The 26,881-nt window shown below is 39.7% G+C and overlaps 2 protein-coding genes across 2 annotated transcripts in view; one reads left to right on the forward strand and one right to left on the reverse strand.

Annotated features, from left to right (window-relative positions):
• Positions 1-430: 430 nt before the first annotated feature.
• On the forward strand, positions 431-7,306 carry LOC118817331 (chemokine-like factor). The gene is made up of 4 exons (XM_036583898.1): positions 431-516; positions 2,818-2,995; positions 3,895-3,990; positions 7,073-7,306. Exons 1-4 carry the CDS (start codon positions 431-433, stop codon positions 7,163-7,165), a joined length of 453 nt encoding a protein of 150 aa, XP_036439791.1. The 3' UTR covers positions 7,166-7,306.
• A 746-nt stretch (positions 7,307-8,052) lies between these two features.
• The window catches only part of LOC118817645 (cadherin-11-like), a 94,541-nt gene continuing 75,712 nt past the window's right edge, over positions 8,053-26,881 (reverse strand). Inside the window, exons 9-12 of the mRNA XM_036584483.1 lie at positions 19,651-19,763; positions 19,037-19,139; positions 16,665-16,898; positions 8,053-9,310 (exon numbers count right to left, since the gene is read on the reverse strand). Of these exons, the coding sequence (XP_036440376.1) occupies positions 9,288-9,310; positions 16,665-16,898; positions 19,037-19,139; positions 19,651-19,763 (473 nt within the window). The 3' untranslated portion in view covers positions 8,053-9,287. The remainder of the gene's footprint in view (positions 9,311-16,664; positions 16,899-19,036; positions 19,140-19,650; positions 19,764-26,881) is intronic.

Genomic DNA, 26,881 nt, shown 5'->3' on the forward strand with positions numbered 1-26,881 from the left:
CATGAACATTCAAAGAACCATTTGCATGCTTAAATGTTCTTTGCATAGTGAAATAGTTAATCAGATTGATGGAGAATGTGCTGTAAATGACATTTCACCATGCAAAGAACCATTTAAGCATGCAAATTGTTTTTTGAGTATTCATGGTTCTATATCTTTACTAAAGAACCCGTGAAGAACCAACTTGGTGTAGCAGTGCACTTTATTCATTGAAATACTTGAGTTAAAGTAAAAATATCAGCATTTAAAACACTCTAAAAAGCCTTAATCCACCAGAGCTGCACACTAAAGCATGCGACTCCTGCATCACCTCTGGGTGTTGGTATTTTTAAGCGTGTTCAGAGAAGCTCTGCAGTTAAATGTGTTTCCTGGAACTGAGAGGAACGCTCTGTCAGGAAGTGCATTCTGAGTTTCACACACTGAGATAATAATGGCAGACAAGCAGCCCAGCAGAGCCCTGGAGCTCGACCTGGCCTTCCTGAAGTCCAAAAGAGGTGTACTGAAGATAGCAGAGATGTGAGCAGACGTGTGACTTTCATCTTAAAGGCTTTATGGAAAAAAGCAGAGCATTCGGCCGAGTTACTGACTGCATTCTAATAATACATAAAGGAGAAATAGCAGAAGTAGAAAAGATAAAACATGCAGGTCAGTAGTTCAGTGCTAGTGTATGACCTGAAAGTGGACAGTTCTGTTTAAGAGATGATGTTTAAACAAATAACAGCAAATCTGAATCCACAAATGTTCTCACTAAAACCAATAATTACTTTCGTTTACCAACTTCCTTTTTCTTCACAGTTTAAACTTCCTTGATAGCTGTAATTAATGATCCTCAAAAGCAGGATGGACTAATCCTGAATTATTAAACACAAATAAAATAATAGTCTGTGGTAACGTGCAATTAGTATTAAACTGCAGTAGAATGCAATTAGCATGTATAAAACTGTAGTAAGATAAAAATCATATATAAAGTTGCACTAGAATGAAATTAGCATATATAAAACTGCAATAGAATGAAATGATCATGTATAAAACTGTAGTAAAATGAAATGATCACATAAAATTGCACTACAATGCAATTAGCACATATAAAACTTCAGTAGAATGAATTTAACATATATAAAACTGCAGTAGAATGAAAAAGTTGCATGTATAAAACTAGTAAAATGAAATGATCATATATAAAATTGCACTACAGTGCAATTAGCAAATAAAACTGCAATAAAATGAAGTTAGCATATAAAACTGCAGTAGAATGAAATTTGCATGTATAAAACTGCAGTAAAATAAAAAATTAATATTATATATATATTCAAATTGTTACACATAAAATTGCAGTAGAATGCCATTAGTGAACAAGACCAAGTCAGAAAAAGCTGGGAAGGTATGGAAAATGCTAATTATAAAATAAAGCAGTGATTTCTAGAATTTACTTTGACTATTTCATCTTTCATTGCAGACAGTATGAACATATGATGTTGTTTCATATTTTGTCCAGTTAACTTCATTTCATTTGTAAACGTACATCCATTCCTGCCATTCAGGTCTGCAGCACATTCCAAAAAGTTGGGTCAGCAATTCAGGGGCAGTAATGAGGTAAAATAATGAAATAATGCTGTGATTTGAAACAGGTGATGTCAACAGGTAACCATAATCATGATTTGGTGCAAAAGCAGTATCCAGGAAAGGCCGAGTCCAATGGGCCAAGGATCGCCAGTTTGCCAACAAATGTGTGAGAAGATTAGTAAAATGTTCAAAAACAATGTTCCACAAAGAAAGACAGGAAGGGATTTGGATATTTCAGCCTCTACACTGGGAAACATAATTATACATAATTAAGACTGAAGGAATCTGAAGAGTTTCAGAGCTTGAGCTGAATAACTCTCTGATCCCTCAGATGGCTCTGCATCAAGAACCGACATTCATCTGTAAGCAACACGACTACATGGGCTCAGGATTACTTTGTCAACCTTTATCAAGCACTGCAGTACACGGTTACATCCATAAACGGCAGTTAAAAATTTACTGTGGCAAAAGGAAGCCTTATGTTAATCATGTCCAGAAACGCCGCCGACTTTGCTGGGCTTGGAGGCATCTGGGATAGATAATCACACAGTGGAAACGTGTACTGTATTTAGACAAATCAGTACTTCAGGTCCTTATTGGAAGAAATGGATGCCATGTGCTCCAAATTAAAAACAAAAAGGACCATCCAGACTGTTATCAGCAAAATGTCCAAATGCCAGGCCCAGGCACAGCTGCAGAAAAAGAGGATGCGGGTGCTGGACTGGACTGGCCTGCCTGCAGTCCCCATAGTCCCAATAGAGAATGTGTGGCGGCATTTTAAAAAGCAAAATATGACAATGAAGACTCTGTACTGGTGCAAACCTTAAAACATTTTTGCAGAAAGAATGGGACTAAATTACACCTGAAATACTTCATCACTCTGTCCCTAAATGTCTTTTAAGTGTCATGAGAAGAAACAGCAACGTTACAAAAATGGTGAAGTCTTTACTTTCACAACTTTTTTTTAAATATGTTGCAAGAATCAAAATTGAAATGAGTTTTTATTTTGAAAAAAACAATCAAATTCATGAGGCAAAACATCAAGTAATGTGCTGTTGTACTGTTTTCAATGTAATACAGGTCAAAAATAATTTACACATTTACAAATGACTGTTTTCAGTTTACTGTTTAACTTTAATTGAACATACTGTGCCAACGTTTTCTGATTCTAGGCTTCCTATAAAACTGCAGTAGCATGAAATGAGCATATATAAAACTTGTTGCTAAACAGGTCTAAACTGAAACTGAAATCTCTTTACCTCCGTTTCCTCATCAGGTGGTTCTTTTTACTGCGTTTGTGTGTTTTGCGGTGGCTGCCAGGCCACCATACATCGCAGCCACATGTGTGGAGTTTATCGTCACCCTTGCTCTAGTTTTGCTCTACCTGCTGAAGCTCAACAAAACCCTCACCTTCTTCTTCTGGCCTCTCATCGTACGTCACTCATCTCATCTACACACAGACAGTAACTGTGTTAAGGTTTAGGCCTCCTGAGAAAGTTATAAGTATTTATCTGGTTCAGAAACTGTTTTTATTGTATAGCATTAAAATACTCAAGCTAAAAGTACAACCCCGTTTCCAAAAAAGTTGGGACGCTGTAAAAAATGTAAATAAAAACAAAATGCAGTGATGTGCACATCATTTAAACCCTAGATTTCATTGAAAATGCTTCAAAGACAACAAATCAAATGTTGAACCTGAGAAATTTTATGGTTTTTTGAAATTGAAATCCTATGTAAGCAAAAAATGGGAAAACATTTCACTTTCAAAACTACAGCAGTGTCTCCTCAGTTCCCAAATGCTTACAGAGTGTTGTTAAAAGAAGAGGTGATGAAACACAGTGGTAAACATGCACCGGTCCCAACTTTTTTGGAACATGTTGTTGGTACCAAACTCAAAATGGGCAAATATTTTTCAAAAACAATAAAAATTCTTAGTTTCAACATTTTATTTGTTGTCTTTGTACTATTTTCAATGAAATATAGGGTTTGAATGATTTGCACATCATTGAATTTTGTTTTTATTTAAATTTTGCATGGCATCCCAAATGTTTTGGAAATGGGGTTGTAATATATTGAAAGTGTATCAAAGTATTGTACTTATATTTTTAAGTACACTAACCATAACAAAACAGTATAAGTTCATTTACATAAGAGCAATGACAAATTAATACTAATATGGTGAAAAATAAACAGTATAAAAAAATGTATATTTGTTTGTCTGCTAATGTTTGGATCTATATAACTGACTTTAAATGTAATGTTTTCTCAGAATGCCTGCTTACAGGAGTCAATGTGGTGGAGATAATAATTATTCATTTATGTTTTTTATAGGATGTGTTCAACTCGGTCTTTGCAGCGGCCTTCATATTTATAATTAGCATCATGGCTATGTCCACTTACACAGTGCAGGGCACTTTAGCTGGAGGGGTAAGTGAGCAGCTACTTCACACAGAAAAGCCTTAGTTTGATTGAAGATTGAAGAAGTGTTTTCTTACTAATCGTGTTAATCTTGTTCTTACAGATAAACAGTAAACATATACTAAATTTACCCTTTGAAAAATGTTTCACTGACCAATAAATGACCGATATATTTCACCACATTTCTCTCCTCTCAACAGAAACTGGGTGGTCCTAATCTTGTGTAGTGCTTCCGTAATCATTCCCCTGACCAATCACAAGACTGTGTATCTGGCCCCACCCACCACTAACCCAGCATAACCAAAAGCTAGCGAGCTAGACCACCTGTCTGTAGCTGCCTGTCGCCCGTTCACTCATTTGTCCATACATGAACATTGTTCGTTTGTCCGTTCTTTCATAATAGTGTCGCTTTGTCTGACCGTCTGCACGTCTGTTGATCCATGACTTTCTCATCCAATTAGTGTCACATAAAGGCTGGACAATGATGTTAGTTCTGTTTAAGGGCGGAGCAGGCTAGGAGTGTTGGACAGATAGCTGTCAATCAAACTGCTCATTAGCCACGCCCACACAGTTCTCAGATAGGTCTGATCAGCAGTTTTTAAGCCATGTTTAACCATATTTATTTATATCTTGTATTTTTTCATTCAATTTCAGTCTTTGCTGGATGTTTAATACAACACTCAGGTTTAGTATTAACATTTTAATATTTTACTCTGTGTTCACTGGGAGTTTAAATGTTAAAAATTATTGGCACTCACCTGTACACATACCTTACATCTGATCCATCTGGTCACTAGTGCTTAACTAGCTAGCGTTCAGTTTATTGTGCAGTTAATTGGAGGATAAAGCCAGACGCTAAGCTACACAGTAAGGCAAGTTTATTTGTAAAGTACATTTCATACACAAAGGCAATTCAAAATTGTTACGGGACAGTGGGGAGGCGGACCCAAGTGCAGATATGGAAACAGAGAGAAAAAGGGATAAATGAGTTTATTGGGGCACTGGATTGTGAGTTTGAAACATGCAGATGAGGTGACCCAAAGCCAGGTTCGAACCGCCGATGTACACTGATGAGCACAGACGACTACGGCAAAAGGGATACTGAAAGCAGCTCAAACAAAGGCTGAACTAGAAAGGCGAGACGAAAGATAACAGGAAAACAAAAAACACTTCCACTCCAAGAACGAAGGGAAGGCAGACTTTGTTTCAGTTGTTTGCTCCTGGTGGAGCAAACACCTCTTCTATTTTCTTTGAGCCGACTGTAGCTCAAGAACTTTTTTTTTTTTTTTTAACTTTAAGTAGCTTTGGGACAGTTTCTTTTCTCTTTAGTGTTGGGACAATTTTTTTTTCTTTTCTTTTCTGACACTAAGTACTGTACCAGTCACCCCTCTACAAAGGTGTGACAAACACCACTGTTTGGCACGGCCTTAAGTAGAGGAGTCCGCAGGTGTGTCGCGTTAGGCCTAATCAGCCCACAGACTTCTGGGAATTGGAGTTCCCTGAAGTTATGGCCCCATGCCGCCATCGCCCTCTGCTGGCAGCAGGCGGGGCCGGCTGAACCCTTACAAAAATAATGCTACACTTTTACTTTTATTATAAAGTGTTTAAAAGTGATCAAATAATGACAGATAACTAAAAGGAAGTATAAAGTACATAAAAGCAAAATAATAACAGAAAAAGGAAATTAAAGACAAAGAGTTTGTGTTATTAAAATTAGTTTATTAAAGGTAGTGCAAGCAAGCACGCAAGCAAAGTTTATTTATATAGCTCTTTTTACAACAGGTGTTGTCACAAAGCAGCTTTACAAAACAAAAAAATCAACGTTACAAAAAGAAATCCGAGTCCAAGCCCACAAGAGCGTCGCCAGTGGCGACAGTGGCAAGGAAAAACTCCCTAAGAAACAGGAAAAAACCTTGAGAGGAACCAAGACTCAGAAGGGGAACCCATCCTCCTCTGGTCGACACCGGATAGCAAACATTGTTAGTACAAAAACGGGAAAACAGGTGGAGCAAATGATTAATTTGATTAGTTTAGTTCATGCAGCAGCATCAGTGGGGTCAGGATGTGAGTGTGAGGTTGCATGGCGTTGTACAGCATGAAGCTCAATGGTGGTCAAGCCGGTCCAGAGGGCTGGCAGCAGTGGCACCCGATCAAGGCAGAAGAGGCAACAGCATCAGACGCACAGGATGGGCAGCTGTTCAACTCGGCAAAGAAAAGAAAGGAAAAACACAGAGTCAGTTCTGTAATGAGTGACTGATCACAGATTACAGTGTTAGCAGAGCAGCAGAGACTCAGGCAGGTATAGAACTGACAGGGAAAACTAATTACCAAAGGCTTGACTATACAAGTAAGTTTTTAGCCTAGACTTAAAGACTGAGGCTGTGTCTGAGTCCAGAACATTAACAGGAAGACTATTCCAAAGCTGGGGGGCTTTGTATGAGAAAGCTCTCCCCCCTGACGTAACTTTATTAATTCTAGGTACTAATAGTAAACCAGCACCTTGTGATCTAAGTAGGCGTGATGGTTCATAATGGGAGAGAAGTAAAATATAAAATGCTGATAAAATGCAGTGAGACAAAAATGATTATGATAAAATTATGTAAGCTAAGGTTTGATTATTCTCTCAGATATTAATATATACACAATTAAGATCTCATTTGTTGTGAGGGGATTATGCAGCAGTAAATAACAAACTTCCTGTTAACACTCTCAGATTTCATATTTCAGAAGAAGCAGCTGTCTACAGACACGTCATGTACCGTTATAAAACTGTTATGCAGTTGATAAGCTACATAGACATAAAGCTACATAAAATTATCTACACTCTTCTACAAGGGTTCTTTAGTAAAGGCAATGGTTCTATATAGAACCATGAATACTCAAAGAGCCCTTTGCATGCAGAAACGTTCTTCAGACTGATGGAGAATGTGCTGTATATGCTTCTATGTAGAACTTTTTAAAAAAGCTTCTATATAGGACCAACCATGCTCCCAGTGTGGGGTGCAGTTACTTGGAAGCTACATGACGAGAAGATAGTATCAGTGTCAACATAGGATGTGTGTGGTTACTGTGGTTCTTTGTTTTTGTGCAGATGGTGAGTTTTGTGGCTGTGGTGTTGTGGTGTGTGGATGGATATTACCTCTTCAAGAAAATCACCTTCAACCAGCCGAGAGGAGCAGCCTAAAAAGAGGAACAACTGCCGCCGCCTTCAGGCCTTTAGCAACCGATTCAGTTTAACCCTCTGTGGTCTGAGTCATTCTCTCGATTTGTTCATCTCTTCTTAAATTCTCCTTTAAACGCTCTTCATATAACATGATACTCATGTGTTTCATATCTAAATGCTCTTTTATCTTCATCACTACTTCCCAAAACCGCTGCAACAACTTCAGCAGCTGTAAACTCTCTGCAGGCCATTTTACATGAGTCTCCGATGTGGACTGAATGAAGAATGAAGGGTATGTTTGAACTGGATTTCTGTGCTGGATCATCACAAAGATACACAAACAGATATAGAAACGGAGAATCTGACACCAGTTTGTGGACCCCAAAGGAATAGCAATAATTCGGCCAGAAGGCAAATTTAAATATTTTTGCCCCAAATGTAGTCAACATGTTTGGTGTCCATTCATATCAAACTGGAGTGACACTGCAATATAGCTAAAAATAAAGATCTACTGTAAACAGTTATTTGTAAAAATGATATTAAAACGTCTTGTATTTTAACCTTTTTAACTCCTTGAGACCTCCGGTGGTTCCAAAACGCACTAAATACTTATAATAAAAGAAGCTGAACTCACAATTTTTTTTTTCTACTGAAAGTCGACCCATTTTCCACAAATCTGGGCTATAAACTATAAACAGATGGCGTCTCTGCAGTGATCTGCTCTGTAAACATTATTTATATAAAATAATACAAAGAGCGTCTAAGATTTTGGGCTTTCAGCAGTAAATTGTAAGCATATAGCAATATGTTTATGATCATAAAACACATTTTCTGTTAATTTGAGGGGAACTTTTACAAAGAAATTAAATAAAAAATTATTTCATGCAGTTACTGAATAATTTGCCTTACCCTGGAGAATAAGAGGTTAAAACGTTAATAGCAAAGTTTCCCCCTTACCCCAAATGTAGTTGATCAGCCAAAACAAGTTTTTTGTCAGTTTTTAGTTTTACACTGAAGCTATTTTATGCTGGTTTAATTGGCCTCCAAGCAACCACATCCAAAACACAACATATGCTGGTTTCACTGGTGACCAGCTGTGCTTGTTTATGCTGGTTTTCGCAGCAGAGTAATGTAGCTAAAAAATATAAATTAATTAGTGTGATTCTAATTAATGCCATGGGCCATAAACTATTTGTCCTTCTAAACATCCTGCCGCATGCAGATGAAGATCTCACTTTGCTCAAAAAGTTCTGATCAGTTTACGAATTAAAAACAGCAACGCACGCTGCAACACATATATTCACATCTTCATATCTTCATTCAGTTTTTTGGTATTTGCAACATTAGTGCTCTAGTGAACACTAGTGGAGGAAGATTCCACTGTTACTGAAACAAGCTGTCTGATGTTGAAACAGGACTAAACCCATATTTAATCTAAAGCTAGTACTTAATCTCAGAGCAGACATTTTACAACTGGACACTGATTTTACTGACATCACAACCAGCACTGAACAACACAGTCTTGAAACGAGACTGATGCTCATCTAACGTAGCTTGTTTTACCAGAAAATTACTCAGTTTATAGTTTTCTTGACTGAGGCATAAAAGTCATCAGCTGTTTGTTTGTAAATAAAGTGCTTAAAGGACTGTTGGGTTTGTACAGCTGGTACAGATGTGTTTTTGTTTTAGAGAGGAACTCAGATGTAATGTCTAGTGAGATTACTGATTACTTCCTGGAAAAAAGTAAAGTAATCTTGTTACAAGTACTTTTCTGAGTAGCTACAGGAACAGTGGTGACAATTACAAAACAACAATATGTTATATATTTTGATATTTTGTGTGTTACCCATGTTAAAAATGGATAAGATAGAGGACAAAAGCAAACTAACTGACCCAGGACCAAAGGAAAATACAGTCAGCTGATTTGTAGGCGCTCATTCCTACTTTTAAAATAGTTAAATTATCTATGATAAAAAGGAACATGAAGTAAAGGCAGTAAACTACACAGAAGTGTCAGGTTGGGTCTGGTCTGGTTTGGTCTGGTCAGCGGGAAGACGGATGACAGATGCAACAGCCGAAGCAGCCCACAGCCCTTTTGCTTTCCTTTAGCCAATGTAGCTGGAGCACCCCCTGCTGCAAACAGTCAGTAGACTCCAAGCTCTGGTCCTAGTAGAAGGAGAGATGGAACAGGAGAGAGAGACGTGAGAGCAGGACAACACAATAACACCCTAAGGGTCATAAATAATGGATAAAACATTCACAAAGTTTTTTTAATAAAATCACTGGTAAAAAACTGGAGTAATGCAGAACAGAGCAGGTACTATTTGGGTGGTGGGTCATTCTCAGCACTGCAGTAACACTGACGAGGTGGTTGTGTGTTGTGCTGGTCTGAGTGGATCAGACACAGCAGTGTCTGTATCTGTATGTGTAAAATCAAATCTGGCAGTGATATTAAATTGCTGAATGAAAAGCAGGAGTAGGATTTATTAAATGTAAGATGGCATATAAACTTATTTAGCTTATGTTTACACCAAATAGTAAAGTTGTAGTCAAGATCAGTAGAGATGAGTGAGTTAAGACTGAGACCAAAATATAAAAATAAAAAGAAGGGAGGGGTGAGGATCAAGGGGATGAGATGAAGTCCAAATGATGTTGAGACAGAGAAAAGGCTGAAACCAAATGATGGAGTCTGAGTCTAAATGTTGAGACGAGACAACACTGAGACCAAATGACATTGAGATAAGGGCAAGACCGAGATGAGACCAAGACCAAATGATGTCGAGACCAAGACAAGGCCATGACCGAATGATGTCGAGACCAAGACAAGGCCAAGACCAAATGATATTGAGACTGAGACAAGGCCAAGACTAAATAATATTGAGACCAAGACTAGACCAGTCCCAAATGATATCAAGACAGAGACAAGACCGAGTTGAGTCCAAATGATCTCGAGACTGAGATGAGGCTGAGTCCAAATGATCTCAAGACAGAGGCAAAACCAAGACCAAATGATGTTGAGACTGAGACAAGACCAAGACCAAATGATGGTGACACCAAGGTGAGACCAATTCCAAATGACGTTGAGACAGAAATAAGACCAAGAACAAATGATGATGAGACCGAGATGAAACTTAGTCCAAATGATGATGAGACCGAGATGAAACTTAGTCCAAATGATGATGAGACCGAGATGAAACTTAGTCCAAATGATGACAAGACCGAGTCTAAATTGTCATGAGACCAAGACAAGACTGAGCCTAAATGATAGCAAGACCAAGATGAGTCCAAATGAACTTGAGACCCGGCCAAGTCCATGTAATGGCAAGACAGAGACAAGACAGGGTTATAATGATGATAAGACTAAGACAAGACCAAGTCCAAATGATTTTGAGATCAAGACCAGAGTGAGTTCAATTGATGAGGAGACCAAGTCCAAATGATGATGAGACCAAGACGAGACAATGATTTCCACAGATTGCCCCCTGCTGAAAATACATGTGCATGTGAGCATCTGCTGTTGAACTCTAATCTACCTGTCCGTCCATCTGTCCGTCCTGTCATCTATCCAGTGAGAGTCAGAATACTTAGTCTATTAAATGTAAAGTGGAGATTTTTATTTGGCTCTGGCATTAAAAAAACACTACACTACACGTCAGGGATGGAGGATGGTGTTTTAAGCAGCATATTGCGATGTGAACGATGACATCATACAAAATGATTTGCTTTTTTCCATTAGATTTTTTTGATACTTTACATCAAACATGAGAGTCATACTAAACTATAATGAGGCGAGAGATGACCAACTTAATGCAAATTGGCTGAGAGGCAACCAATCAGATTGTTGATATGTGGTGCGGTAACCGATTGTGTCTCACGGTGAGATTTAACATTGGAAAGCGCACTGAGTGTGAGATACTGTTGATAAACTGCTACTAATATAATATTCAATTATTATTTTTTTAAGTTTAAAAACAGTATTAGGCTGCTTTGGGGTTCAGAACCGGCCTCGATCTCTACACACACTTTCTCTCTTTGCACGTCAACCTGTGTTTTAGCGACGCACCCTGAAAGTGGACAAGTGCAGTAGATTTTGAAAACATATAAAATACAAGCTCATTTCTAAAACAAGCTTGCATGAGTCTTTGCTACACTCAAATTATTAAAAGGTTTTTTTTTCAGAATCAGAATCAAGCTTTATTGGCCAGGTATGCTTACACATACAAGGAATTTGATTTTGGTTACAGGAGCTCACAGTGCACAGTATCAGACAGACATTTACATGTAGTGAATAAAATAAAATAAAATAAATATAAAATAAAATAGAATAAAATACAAAAAAAATAAAATACAATACAAAAAAATAAATAAATAAATAAAACATGCATTCCTACCATCACTCACTCATACACACACACACACACACACACACACGCACACAGTCATACCTGTAACCTTTACATTTGCAAAGTATGGGTCTAAAGTTAAAGTGCTGAGTGCAGCAGCAGTTAAAGGGTGTATAATGGCAAAGAAAGGGATCAATGAGGTGACAGTAAGATAAGTGGGGTAATATGGCAGGTAAGTAAGATTCTAGAATAAACACTGGTTTAAGACGGTAGTTTCAGAGGATGGAGTTGAGTTTGATACTATATACCAGTATTTTAGAAGTGCAGTTTAGAAGCTGGAATATTTTAATGTGTAATATTTTCACTGTTCAAGAGAGTGATGGCTTGTGGGAAGAAGCTCTTTTGTAGCCTGGATGTCCTGATCCTCATCTGGCTGAAGCGCCGGCCTGAGGGAAGGAGCTCTAACAGGTGGTGTCCGGGGTGTGACGTTTAGATCTCTATCATTATTATTATTATTATTATTGTTTTTAGCAGATGCAGTCCTGAAATCAGAGGGTGCTGCATCCCTCTCTGTGTAGAGAACACAAAATACACATGGGTTTTTATTTTGAAGCTAATCTTTCATATTATGGTCTGTCCATGAGCGTGTAGCCTATCACCGGCCTTCGTGGGCGGGGCTTAGAGCGCCGCTGTGCGAGAGGCAGAAGACACGAATGCTCCTCTGTTTTTCAGTGTTTTAAGCTCATATTTTAGGTTTAAATCCTTAAACAAGGACTTAAATGTCAAGCTTATAGTATTTTCGACATATGTAGACTTATAACCAGCTGCAGCGAGTAACAGAGTTTGCTGTGGAGCTGAGGAAGGTTTGTTTTGAAAACCTGTGTTTTGCTGTGGAGATTTTGCAGATGGAGGACAGTTGTGTGAGTTCAGCCTCATGCTAGGTTAAAGTTAATCTTATTGTTCAGTGAGAAGCAGAGAAAGTATTTTTCCCTGTTTCCTTTTGAAGAAAAGTTTTGAAAAAACAGACTCAGAGAGTCCGGTTTAAGAGCTGCAAGACTGTAAACAGGGCGGGGGTCATTAGCCATTAGAAATTAGCCTGAACGCACGAGCCCAGGTCTGAAAATATTACTATTTCACCGCAAAGTTAGCGAGTTTTGTTCTGTGTTTTATTAAAAACGAGCTCAGCCGTTTTTTGGAGTTTATTTGGAGCTTTTTTAACGTTCTAACGGACTGTTTTATTGTTCCACAGACAGTGGAGAGCATTCATGTTTGGTTCTGAGGTGCTGAGGAGGACCGAGTGCTTCTAGAACATTCCGCGGGCGGCTACTCGGGACTGAAGGAGAAGCGAGCTGCAGCGGGCGCCATTTTCTGTGAACATATCTTGGAGATGCGGTGCAGCTCATAGATATACATACCTAGATGCTGCATTGTCTGTTGTTCTCTATCGGAGGCGATACATCTGTGCGTCCGTCATGTTGGAGCGGTCAAGTTCCACTTTTGAACCAATTCACTTGTATTGAGAGACGATGAGTCTCAGGATTAAATCAGCCACAACTTTCTTATTACTCTAAATTAGTTTTGTTATAATCCTCAGACACAGATTAATCTAGTCTGCACGGATCTGCTCTCGGTAGCTTTTATTACTTTAATAACTGATCGTGACAATTAGCCGTCTGGACCAGCAGGAATGTATTCAGTCTGCGTCTGATGCTAAAAGCCAAGTTTAGCGCTCTGGTAGAAACACAATCTCACAAGCAGCAAATCCATCAATGTGTGGATCACTTCTAATTTTGATACACATAAAATAAATGAATCCTCTCAAAACACAGTAAGGAGGACGAAGCTAAAGTTGGCTTCCTGTTCACCAGTTATTTATTTACAATGATGGTTAAAGCTTTGTACTGGCAAGTTATAGCATTCCTTAGTCCGTGTAGATATTCATAACAGATTAACGTTAGCACCTTCTTACACAAACCTGAAGTTATGAAGAAGAAATTTTCCCATTCCACCTTAAATGGTGCATCAGCCCGCTTCTTGTTCGAATTTGCCCGTTCCACCTTAAATGGTGCAGCTTCAAGCACCAGAAAGTGACTGCTGCAGCATTTAAGGTGGAATGGGAAAATTCGAGCAAGAAGATTCCTGAATAGACTATTAAATGAAATAAGCTTAATTTAAAACTAGAGGAAAAACAGCAATATCTACACAAACATAATAAAAAAAATCCACATTACACAAACACGAGCGTGGATCACGGTGTTCCCTCCATTATATAATATTATCCCACTTTGAGTGTAATATTCTTAAAATAGTGTAATTTTGGACAGTATCTTTCTTAAACTGCCGCTCTGTAACGGTACTAAATGCAGTCCAGCAGCGATGTTGACCACCCTAAAATGGGGGTGCTGTTGACGTGCCAGGCTGCATCTAGGTATGAATATTTATGGTGCAGCTTGACTCTCTTCAGTTCCGATGAGGAAGAGCTCACCCTGTCAAATACATCTTCCAGCGTCAGTCCCACCACTTCAGACTGGTAACCGAGTTCCATTTACTACTTCTTATCAGAGTAACTTGTACTGTTCTGTTAAGCTGAACAGTTAATTTTTTGCTTGTTGAACTTATAACTGTTCAGAAGAGTAAAGGGGTTAAAGAAGTTTGTTTGTCTGAAGTGAAAGCTCCTTATTGTGACAGCTTTATTTGCCGTTTGAATTTCTTGTTAACCTGAAAAGGGGCAGAGGGTATTACTGTATAACCGCCTATATCCACAAGGTTTAAATGGTCATTGCAGCTCGTTATTTTATATTTTGGTATTGATTGCATAAATGTACTTATTTACAGTGAAAAGTAAGCTGAAGCTAAAAAACACACTTATAATTAATTCTTTAATATTTTTTTTTTTTAGTACCTACCCTCAAACTATTGTTTCTCTCTAATTCTGTATTTACCCTATAGTAAGGGTGTCTCACCTATCTTGCTAGATCTGGGAAGGGTTGGCTCTAATGCTAAGTCTAACACGTCAACTTACACTTCATACTTCTGGTTGCGACCGTGACCCAGATATTTCCTGAGTGGAAGCACAAGGTAGGTGTTTCTAATAAAGTGGCCAGAAAGTGGACATACAAGGTAGGTGTTTCTAATAAAGTGGCCAGCGTGATGATGTACAAGGTACATGTTTCTAATAAAGTGGCCGCGAGTGGACGTACGAAGTAGGTGTTTCTCATAAAGTGGCCAGAGTGGACATACAAGGTAGGTGTTTTGAATAAAGTGGACACTCTGGGCCCAGTGTACTGAGCCTTGTGTGTTCGTTTCAGGCCCAAATTGGACTCATTCTCTTTTTATGTTCTGTGCAAAACAAGTGCACAAGCTTAAAACTGTAATTTTGGGGCCGCACATGTGGAGGAGAGAAGCGTCAGGTCTGCGGGGCACTGAAGAAGAAGAGGAAGTGGAGGACGTGGATGTTTAAAATGCTAATGCTAGCAAACTTGGTTTCTATTCATACAAGCTGCCAGGTCTGGCAGGGAGCCTCTAATAATGAGGCGAGTCAGAAGACACGGCCTGTATTGATGCCAGCAGTCATGACGAGTTTAACTTTTTCACCTGGCTGACAGGCTCCTCCGCAAACGCCAACTGTTCCCCTTCACTCCGCAGCGTATGGAAGCCGAGCGCCGAGGCAGACTCCAGAATGAAGAGGGGGTCTGATTAAAATGATGTCTGACTTTCAGTTCAGCGACTGCGCTAAGTACACACTCGGCGCTGAATTAAACTAGCTGCAGCGCTGCAGACTAGATTAGATAGGCCGCCTAATATTAATTGAAAATCAAGAACAATGAGGCCGCAGTTCATTATGAGCTTTGATGTGGAGGAGTGACTCACTCTTATTGATATTATTTGTCTGTAGATACACACTGCTCGTACAATTCAGTACCCTGCTGTGTCTTCGCTTGATGTGAGGCGCATAGATACAGAGAAAAGATGGTGACGAAGGCCACTTAGTTTCTTCATCTATGTTTACAATCTGCGGTGGCACAAATCCAGTGTGAATCAATCACAGCTCAATCAAAAAAACGTCTTCGGATCCTTATACGAAGCTGCTGATGAAGGTTTCTCAAGAAAGAGACAGCAGAGTGGAAGCACAAGGTAGATGTTTCTAATAAAGTGGCCAGTGAGTGGACGTACAAGGTAGGTGTTTCTAATAAAGTGGCCAGAAAGTGGACGTAAAAGGTAGGTGTTTTTGATAAAGTGGACACTCTGGGCCCAGTGTACTGAGCCTTGTTTGTTAGTTTCAGGCCCAAATTGGACTTATTTTCTCTCTATGTCCTGTACAAAACAAGTGCACAAGGTCAAAACTCTAGTTTTTGGGCCGCACACATGGAGAACTACAAAAACGTGGTATGTGCACACAAGTGTATACGCCCCTGATCAAACATGTTCTCTGTAGAGAATTTAATTTTTTTACACTTAGAAAATCAACATGTCATTTATCTGGGGGTGCACGTCTGGCCCAATCTGGTTTTGATGTTTTGTGTTTATTAACTTAAACTGAGTAACTGGACTTACTTAAAACTAACAGAACTTCTAATATTAACTTAAGACAGATGTTCTTTTTCTGTTATGTGCTGTTATTTTAAATTTAACAATTAAAAAATTTTTTTTTTTGGATTTTTACCCAATTTTCTCCCCAATTTAGTCGTCTTCAATTCCCCCGCTAGTTAGGACTCCCCCAATCGCACAATACTATCAACGCTAGGAGGGCGAAGGCTAACACAGGCTTCCTCCGAGACCTGTGAAGCCAGCGGCTGCATATTTTCGAACTGCTGCTCATGGAACGTCATTGAACAGCTGAACGCGCTCAGAGGAAAACGCCATCCGTCAGATCTGTTATGTCAACAGACGCCTGTGCTAACTAGCATCATGTTGAGTAATGGGGGGAGAAGGAGGGGCCATCCTACCCACCCAGAGAGAGGGAGGACAATGGTGCTCTCTTGGACTTCCAGCTACGGATGGCTGTAGCGTCACCAGGGATCGAACTCACGATCTCCTGATGAGAGGGCCAACGCTTAGACGGTTGCGCCACTCAGGAGCCCCAAGCTCAGCATTTTTATGCAGCTGGTTGTGAAGTTTGAGCTGAAACACCATGTCTTTGCCGGTGCAGTGCGTCTGCAGCATGTAGCTGATCTTACCCAGGATGGTGACGATGCAGAGCAGGATGGCAATGAGTGCACTGCCGCTGACCCCGGTGTGGGCGTGGGCCTTACAGTACTCAAATATCCGGTCCTTCAAACACGTGCACACTCGGATGTATAACTGGTTGATGCTCTTCTGATGTCCGTCTGAGATTTCAATCTCCAGAAAGTTATCTTCCAAAGTGTCCGTGCTAAGGTCTTGATGGGTCAACACGATGGTGGCAGTGTTGTCTGCAAACATTTCAGAGAAACACAATCAGCTGTATTTATTTATTTAGGTTAATAGGTCACGGTTAGCAAACCTTCTAATGTCCCGCCTCTGCTGCCCGACAAACAGTTCACACCAATAACAAAAAGATTTAAATGTAGACAACATTGAATAAAGAACAGCAAATACAAAACAGAGATTCATTCTCAAAGAGCACGTATAGACATTACTGTTTGGAATCAGTGTTTTCAACAATATTAAACCAGTTCTGTTTGTAGTTCTACAGTTACAGACTGTAGTCCATCTGTTTCTCTGCATACTTTGTTACCCTGTTCTTCAATGGTCAGGACCCTGCTGTGTCTGATCCTTTCACATCAGTGCAACACACACTAACACACCACCAACACGTCAGTGTTACTGCAGTGCTGAGAATGATTCACTACCCAAACAGTACCTGCTCTGTGAGGGTCCTGTGGGGGTCTGTAACTGTAGAACTACAGAGTGAAACTATATGGTCAGTGGACCTGATAAAATGGACTGAGTGTAGATACAAGGAGGTGGACGCGTCAAAGTGTTTTAGATTGGGGGTGCTGAAATTTTAAGCTGCGTATTTGTCAATGTAATGTAAATACATTGTTAACATAAACAAGACAGGGTAGTGTACCAAGCAAGTAATGGAAGCTTATGTAAGCCAATTAGCATGATGCTAACTGCTTAGTTAAATCAGCACACTCACCTTAAATTGTGTGGAGATGTTGTTCAGTATCTTTAACATTATCAATTACTTGATTATGTGGTTTATGACGCTGTATGACATACTGTTATAAAGATGGACTGAAGTACAGATTGAATTTATGCTGCTGTTTTAGCGATGTGGTGCACCATGTTTACAGATATCAGTCCGTCATACAGTGTTAGAAATCACATACGCTGAGTGAGAAAACAGTGAAATGTAACTGCAGTTAATTATACAGAAGCTTCTGGGTGGCAGGAAGTCCTTCATTGTTCTGAAAAAGCTCTCACAGCGTCCTGTACTGATGTCCACATTCATGCAGATGCTATTTTTTAAAAGCCTGTAGCTCATTCATCTTTCAGTGCGAGTTTGTTGTCATTCTGGTTGGTGTCTGAATATGTGAGAGAGAGCCGCTGTCTGGTCACTTTAGAGCGACTGAGACTGAACCAGCAGCGTTCCAGCTCATCAGGCTTAGCACGTCTGTAGCTTTGTGGCTAATGTACCAATGTATACCAGTTAGCATCATGATAACTGCTGAAAAAATACAGTTAAACTCAACAAACCTGCAGTTATTACTGTTCTGTTCAACATTCGATTAAATATTTGTTAAATATATTTGGCATATTTGGTAGTCACATTAATAACTACACAAGAGCATAATATTTCACATCTACATTTGATTTCTGTGTTCTGTTTGGACAGGATTGAGTCCAGCAAGTGAAATCATGGTCATCTGATCAAAAGCTCTAGTATTTCACATTATTGATTTTGTTGCAACAATGTGATTTTTCAACCTATTTCTTGATATTGTTGGCTGTTTAGGTAAATGTATGTGTTGTAATGATCTTATTCTCTCACCTGTTCTGTGCTGAGCTTCAAAACTAATATTACCGGTGTCAGGACAAAACCTGTCATATCCATTTTAATTTTTACCCTTTTTTTCCCTCCCCAATTTAGTCGTCTCCAATTCCCCCGCTAGTTAGGACTCCCCCAATCACACGATGCTATCAACGCTAGGAGGGCGAAGGCTAACACAGGCTTCCTCCGAGACCTGTGAAGCCAATCACCGCTTCTTTTCGAACTGCCGCTCACGCAACGTCATTGGACAGCCGAACGCGCTCGGAGGAAAGCACCAACCACCAGATCTGTTACGTCAGCTAACAGACGCCTGCACTGACTAGCATCGCGCTGAGTGATGGGGGGAGAAGGAGGGGCCATCCTACCCACCCAGAGAGAGCGAGGCCAATTGTGCTCTCTTGGACTCCCTGCTACGGACGGCTGTAGCATCACCAGGGATCGAACTCGCAATCTCCTGGTCATATCCATTTTTGTGGGTGATACAGCAACGATATGTTTTATTTATGTAGCTCATACGTATTTAAATAGGTCTGTCTGTATTTTAGGAATTTAGCTGAAAATGTTCCTCACTTAGGTTGTCATGGAGGGAGAATTTGGAGCTCCTTTTTGCCAGAATGAACCGGAACGGTCTAGGGTTTTTGTCCTTGTCGGTAGCCCCAATGGTTCCAATGATCTGTGAAGCAAAGAAACAAATTTTATTTAAAATTATTTATAAAATTATATCTCAGCATAAATCTCTCCTGTTACCCCAAATGTAGTCGATCAGCAAAGACATTAGTTTTAAAACATACTGTTGACTCTCCAGTCCATAAAGACCACATATGGAAACTTGTGGATGTCACAGAAGTCAACTGATTTACAATTATAAAGTGAGATTGGAAAATAATCATAAAAATTAAGAATTTAGAACCAAAAAAAAACCACAAATATGGTAAACAAACCTTAGATGCAGAATATGCGCCCTTTAAAATAATTGGGCAGAATGAGACTATACAGGGCAGCCAATCAGAACAGAGTTAATTTACATGAGTCATACAGGATGACTTCATACATAACAGAAACAGGAGCTTCAGACACCAAGCATGTGTTGATTAATCGATCACATTTGTGGTAAAGGGAAAAATCATGTAAATAATGATATAATTTTATGATACAATGATGAAATATTTTTGTGAATTTCTCACGGTTCCATTTTTATCATTATCACAGATGTAAATGTTACTCGCATTGATCAGTTCCGGCTGGTTGTCGTTGATGTCCAGAACCTTTATCTTGACAATCGCATACCCTTTTAGTCCTGTAGATACAAAGAAGCAATTTTTACTGCACAGCTGATACAGATGTTTGTGGTTCTGCAGGTGATAATATGAAAACATCAAAATAGTGTGTCAGTCATTTAATCTGCTGTGTCTTATAGATTTGTACAAATAACTGACTCTAAATTTAGGTATTGTGATATAAACTGTTCTATAAGTCTGTTCTACAGTTTCTCATTAGGTTGAATAATTAACTGACTGTAAATGGAGGTATTGTGAGAGTCTACAACTCTAGAGCTACGTTCACATTAGACTACGTTTACACAGCAGGTAAAAGTGGCCCAAATCCGTGACACAGATGTGTGTCTGTGTGTCAGTGTGAACAGCAAAAAACGCCTTGAATCTGACATTTTCAATTCCAATTTGAGGTGGTACTGAAATCTGATATGTATCCGATCTGCGGCAATGCGACATCAGTCTGAACAGCCAGATCGGAATTCATGCGACTTTTATGTCAGTCCAACTTGACATTCGTCATAATTTCGCACTGCAAAACATTTAGGCTGATGTTTCTGTACCAAAACTTTAGGAGACTCATTGCAACCGCTCCGTGTTCAAAGAGGTTTCGAATGAAACGGCCAAACGCAGCCAGAGGAGACCGAGGCTTCAGCATCAAAAAAAGTTTTTAATCGCTCCTGTGATGCTGGCGAAGACATGTAACAATCTGACCAACTCAGCAGTTACTAATAAAATCTGATCACTAATTTGGTGAGGAAAAAAAAAAAAAACGTGAGCACCAGAATACCACAGAGCTTGCACCAGTTAGGTTTTACTTAATCCCCAGAACAGACATTAACAGCATCTGCAACAGCAACAGCACCAGCAAACAAAGCAGAGAAGCAGTTGAATATAAGATCTGATGCAGAAGTCCATTAGATGGGATAGAGTTATTAAAGATTGTCTCTATTGAATCCAAAAAAAAGAAGTCCAAAAATGTCAAACTGCCACCATAGTCCAAGCAAACAGTGTCCCAAAAATACTCAAAAATCAAAACAGGGCCCAGCAATGCAAAAAAACAAAAAACAGGAATGAGCTCACCCAGTTCCTTGAGGTAACTCCACAGTTAGAGGGGGATCCACTCTTCAAGGACAAAGATGAGTAGAAAAGGAGTAAAAGTTTGTTAGGGCTTGAACAGCAATGATCTACCAGGCCTGTCTTCCCCAAACTTGATCCTCCAAGAAAATGGCTGCCACACTTCCCTTTCCTGTTCCCAAACCAGGGTTTATATTCAAAATAAGAGTCCCCCATTGGAATGCCCAGGAAACATTTTCAAACAAAAAATATGGAAAACATAATAAAAATGCCAGACATAAGATGAGGCCACAACTCCTATCAGACCATCCCAGTGAGAAGTCATAAAGGAAATTAGAGACTTTATTTTCTGTGGGGTAACCTAAATAACACTACCTGAAATCTATGTTAGTGTTGATCATTAAAAATAGGTACTCCACAGGTCCCCTTATGTGGTGGTGTCACAGACAGAAACTGAAAGCTCTTGGAGCGACTGGCGTTCGCTGGCCGTCATGATTGTTTACCGCTGGATGAGCCACGTGAAGCATTGTTCTTTTGCGCATGTGGGTCGGTTAAGGAATGTGATATGTTCAGACTGATGTCACATAGAGGTCACATTTAAAAAATATTGTGAACAGCCAAACAAAAAGATCGGATTTGGTGAGAAAATCAGATTTGGGCCACTTTTACCTGCTGTGTAAACGTAGCCTTACAAGCCTCATTGCTCAAATCCGATCTCTCTGACATGATGATTCATGCTCGTTTAGGTAAGTGATTCAAATCAGTCATTGATATGAACAAACCAGCATCCTTAAATGACCCGCATGCACACATCCTATTTAGTAGCGTCACATGAATGAAGCATGTGCATCATCAGCACAAACTAATGAGCAGAACGAGCTTCACTGTGAAGATAATTAACTTTGATCAGCTCTCAGCTTCATTTTTAGAACGAGACGAAGGTGAAAAAGGTGAGATGTTGTTTTTTCACCATTTACAGGCTTCAACTTCTGTTCGGCGCTGCTGCCATGGTAACACTGAACGATGGGGCACGCGCATTATAAATAGAAACACATGAATTCTGATCTGAGCGCCACATTAAGGTCGTATGGCCACGAGTCAGATATGTATCCGATCTAGGACCACATATGAAAGTGACTCAAGTCGGATTTGAAAAGATCAGATTTGCGTGTCCACACAGCCCTGAAAACATCAGATCTGAGTCGCATTAGGGCAGAAAATCAGATTTGTGCCACTTCAACCTGGTAATGTGAATGTAGCCTAAATGTAGGTATCGTGATGTAAACTGAGACCCGGGCTAAGGAGTTTCTTGGTTTTTTAAATATTGTAAAACCTTTTGAAAATATTTTAAAATGAAGTTGTCTCAGTTTACACTTGTACAGTCAGTGTGTAAAAGTCTAAGATTTTTACACTGAGTGAGTAAATTCACAAGAAACAAACATAACGCTCTCTCCTTAGCACCTCCCCTGTTATCATCTTACTTTTAACTATTTTTCTTATTCAGGTTAGTATAAATGCATAGATCATTGTTATTCAGTGACAACTGACCCCAAAAAGTTATAGAATAAAGAATAAATCTGAATTTCCAGAATGAATTAGACCACAACCTTTCAGTAAAGTTGTCGAGATTAGATGTGGCTCCATCATTTAATCAGGAGGGTAAATAAGCGTTGGGGAGAATATCTTACCTCCACTGCTTGGAGACATTTCCTGTGCTATGACCAGGCATATGTGTGTGGCCTCTGTTTCTCGGTCCAGTTCTTTCTTTAGGACAAGCTGACCTGTATTTTTGTCTATAGCCAATGGACAGTTGAGCTCACTAATGGAGTACCTGTTAAAAGAGCGTCTACATGTTAAATTCATTAACAGCTCACAAACTTCATTCAGCATCAATCACCCAGTTTTCCAAATATAGCCAAGACATGTTTGGTGTCTGAAGTTTACTTCTTTAGTTTTAGACTACGAGGCTAATGTAGCTAACAAGTAACTGAAACATGCTTCCACCAGATAGCATGGTGCTAACTCGTCAGGCATGTCTAAATCATCACTCGCTTTAAAGCGTGTTGAGAGAAAATATTGTCTGTCTCCTGACTCTTCCTGTCGATTTTCTAACAACTTGGTGCCATGACCCGGATGGCTTACTGAAGCCTACTTGGTGAGTAAAAATGCCATTTTCGAACTGAAGAGAAATTCTGGCTTTATAGGATAGAGGAGTCAGTAAAGTTTAGCCTCTCTGAAACGAGAGAAGTTTACTTGTTGTCACTGGTAAAAAGAACCCTAGTGTTTTTTTGTGGCTGTTATACCCTCTGTTCTGAGGGAAGTTTACTTGTTGTCACTGGTAAAGAAAACTAGTGTTTTTTGTGGCTGTTGTCCCCATTTGTTCCGAGGGAAGTTTACTTGTTGTCACTGGTAAAAAAGAACCCTAGTGTTTTTTGTGGCTGTTATCCCCATTTGTTCCGAGGGAAGTTTACTTGTTGTCACTGGTAAAGAAACCTAGTGGTTTTTTTGTGGCTGTAATCCTCTCTGTCCTGAGGGAAGTTTACTTGTTGTCACTGGTAAAAAGAACCCTATTGTTTTTTGTGGCTGTTATCCCCATTTGTTCCAAGGGAAGTTTACTTGTTGTCACTGGTAAAGAAACCTAGTGTGTTTTTGTGGCTGTTATTCCCTCTGTTCCAAGGGAAGTTTATTTGTTGTCACTGGTAAAGAAACCTAGTGTTTTTTTGTGGCTGTTATTCCCACTGTTCCGAGGGAAGTTTACTTGTTGTCACTGGTAAAAAAGAACCCTAGTGTTTTTTTGTGTCTGTTATCCCCATTTGTTCCGAGGGAAGTTTACTTGTTGTCACTGGTAAAAAGAACCCTAGTGTTTTTTGTGGCTGTTATCCCCTCTGTTCTGAGGGAAGTTCACTCATTTTCACTGGTAAAAGCCTAGCGTTTTTTCTTTTTGTGTCTGTTTTTTTGTCACTGTAACTTGTAACTTGTGAGGGAAGTCTTTTTTTGTTTACTTGTTTTGTTTGTTTGTTGTTAGAGAAGATTTGTTGTGTTACTTCATCATGACTTCTAAAGGCCCAAATGCCTTCTAAAGGCCAAAAAATAGCACATTAGTTAAGGGTGGGACTAAAATGCCTCAATGGACTGAGTCAGATTTTGAAATGGTAATTGACAGCATAGTCAAAAAGCACACCAGTGAGCAAAAGAGATTTCAGCACTTTGCATCCAAAGTGTTCCCTGCTGATAGTGAATGGGCCCTTACAGAATGTAAAACAGCTTTGGGTTATGGTATCAAGCATGATTCAGGTAAGGAATGTCTTTATGTAATAGAGCAGTACTGAAAGTATAAGCTTAGATACATGGAGGGTAAGCTAGAGGAAGCTGAGGGAAAGATCCTAGAGTTAACCAACGAGTGTAAAAAGCATAAAATAGCTGCCATGAATGCCCAGAGAACCTGTAAAAAAACTTCAGCAATCACTGACTGAGGTTGAACAGCAATATGCCAATTGTAAATCTAAGTCAAAGCGTCAGTGCCGACCTCCACCTGTAGCCCCTCCTCCGGGTCAGCCATGCTACACAGAGGATGAAGATCCTCCACTGTTGGCTAGGCTGTATCCAGAGTTGGATGCATTTCACTCTGATGGATCAGAATCCTCCTCCTCTGATGAGGATTTTAATCCCACTAGTAATAAGACAGTTCAGATGAGACCGATCACTATTAGATCTTCTGAAGTCCTTAATAAGGGAAGTGAAGTTAAGGAAACCAGAGTACAGATTGACCACATTCCTGTAGATGCAGCTACATTGGATGGACTGTCTAAAGAATTCAAGCACTCAAGGGAAATGGGACTTGACTTCATTCATCTTATTGAGAAAAAAAGAAACCTTTACTCATTGCATCCTAATGACGCTGTAGCCATAGCGAGCCAAGTCCTCAACATAACTGATGGTAGGAAACTTGCTAAAATGGTGTTAGATGGTTTGGGTGACAGTGGTCGGGATATTGATGTGGGGTTGAAAGTTTTCAGGTAGTGGATTAGCCACAAATGCCACAAGACCACTGACTGGAAGCAGATAACCAATTGTAGACAAAGGAAAGGGGAATCAGCTGCAGAGTACTGTGAACAGTTTGAAAGAGGTTTTTCTGCATCATTGTGGAATTGATACCTACAGTAGTGATAACATTGATGATACAACTAATGGCCCACTTTTTGGACAACTAGTTGACTCACTAAGATCAGATCTTAGAAGAGCCCTAGTGACAGCTGTTTCAAATTGGCGTAAAGTTAAATGGGGTGACCTTAAAATTGAACTTGACAGATTGGACCTTGATCTAGAGCCAGGCCATGTGCCAGCATCCATACATGTCCTCACAGAAAATAGTTCTAACTCAGGGTCCCATCAGAAGTTCTCTAGTCAGAAGGACGAGTGTCATTACTGTCATAAAACTGGTCATTTCGCAAGAGATTGTTGTAGGAAACAGGCAGATGTTCACAAAAAGAGTACAAAGGTGAGGGACAGCATTGTGGTCAGGTCTTCTGAAGGGTTTTCACAGGGGAATACAACAGGGAATCTGTCCAGGGCATTTCACCAGACCAATTGTCTATGTTTATCAAGGCAGTGCAAGGATTTACAGAGGTGTCAACAGCTCCATCTGCTTCAGCTTTAAACTAATTTGCCCAGCCACTTCTGCCCACCTGTGTGCTATCAGTAAAGTTTTTGAGAACCGTCTTTTTGTTGATGTTCAAATCAGGGAACAGGATTTTTCATTTCTTGTAGACACAGTGGCTCAGGTTACCACTCTTTCCAAAACAGCCTGTATATCTTTAGGAGTACCTTTGATAGCTAGACACATCGCAGCTGAGGGACTGGGTAATGCTGGTATTTCTCTGACTGTATCTGCACCCATTAATGTTAATGTAGGACCTAAAACAGTTTCATGGCAATTTTGGGTGAGAAAAATTTAAAATATTCTTGGGATGGATTTTCTGAGAAAATTGAACTGTTCTTTATCTATTAATGCTTATTCTTGTGTTTGTAACATTGCCTCTTTAAAGCAGTCTGATTTGGCTGATCACCCCATTTGATCTAATGATAAGGATGATTGTGGTCTTCTAGATATGGAACCAGTTGTTCTCACAGGTCGTCAACCTCTTTGTACTAAGCAATATCCCATTAATAAAGAAGCTTTGCAGGGTATTAGGCTTATAGTAGATCAGCTTGAGAAAAGAGGTATGTTGGTCAGAACACATGGTGTATCCAATAGTCCTGTGTGGCCAGTTGATAAAGCTAATGGAACTTGGTGGCTAACAGTAGACTACAGGGTAGCCAATCAGCATATTGACAAACTGACTCCATTGGTTGCTGACCCATCCACCATCTTTGATGGCATTCCCGCAACAGTGTTTTTCCGTTGTTGATATGGCCAATGGTTTTTGGTCAGTTCCATTAGCATCACAAAGCCAGCCATGGCTTGCTTTCACTGTGGGGATGTTCAGTACCAGTAGTCTCATTTGCCGCAAGGGTTTCACAACAGCCCCAGTATTTACCATCAGGCTCTCAGAAATCATCTCTTCCAAGCAGAGCACATTTTGCAGTCCTCTGTTATTATTCAGTATGTTGATGATGTATTGTTGAGTAGTAAGAATGAGGAAACACATGACAAAGAAGTGAAGGCACTTTTTGTTTTTTTGGCTAGCAAGGGACACAAGGCCAGTCGAGACAAAGCTCAGTTGTGTTGTTCTGGTGTGCAATATTTGGGACAATGGGTTACACAGGGTTCTAGAGGAATTTTTCCTGCCAGACGATCTGCAATTAATACAATGTCATTGCCAACCCTAGTGCATAAATTGTGAGCTTTTTTAGGCCTATGCAACTACTGTAGACCTTGGATAGATTCTTATGCTGCGATTTCACAACCACTATACGATCTGCTCAAAGATAACCCTGGGCAACATGACCCTGTTGCACACACACAGATGATATAACTGCTGCTTTTGTAAAGTTGAAATCAGCCTTGATATCTGCACCTGCTCTTGGCCTTTGTGATCCAAACAAGCCCTTCACTGTCTTTGTACAT

This window comes from Colossoma macropomum, unplaced genomic scaffold (assembly GCF_904425465.1).
Source record: "Colossoma macropomum unplaced genomic scaffold, Colossoma_macropomum, whole genome shotgun sequence".
NCBI classification, from domain to species: domain Eukaryota; kingdom Metazoa; phylum Chordata; class Actinopteri; order Characiformes; family Serrasalmidae; genus Colossoma; species Colossoma macropomum.

Excerpts from the sequence above, each read along its gene's own strand:
- LOC118817331 (XM_036583898.1), top strand. The coding sequence starts at position 431 with ATGGCAGACAAGCAGCCCAGCAGAGCCCTGGAGCTCGACCTGGCCTTC. Across the intron at positions 517-2,817 it reads GTACTGAAGATAGCAGAGAT|TTTACCTCCGTTTCCTCATC; the intron begins GTGAGCAGACGT and ends AACTGAAATCTC. Across the intron at positions 2,996-3,894 it reads TCTTCTTCTGGCCTCTCATC|GATGTGTTCAACTCGGTCTT; the intron begins GTACGTCACTCA and ends TGTTTTTTATAG.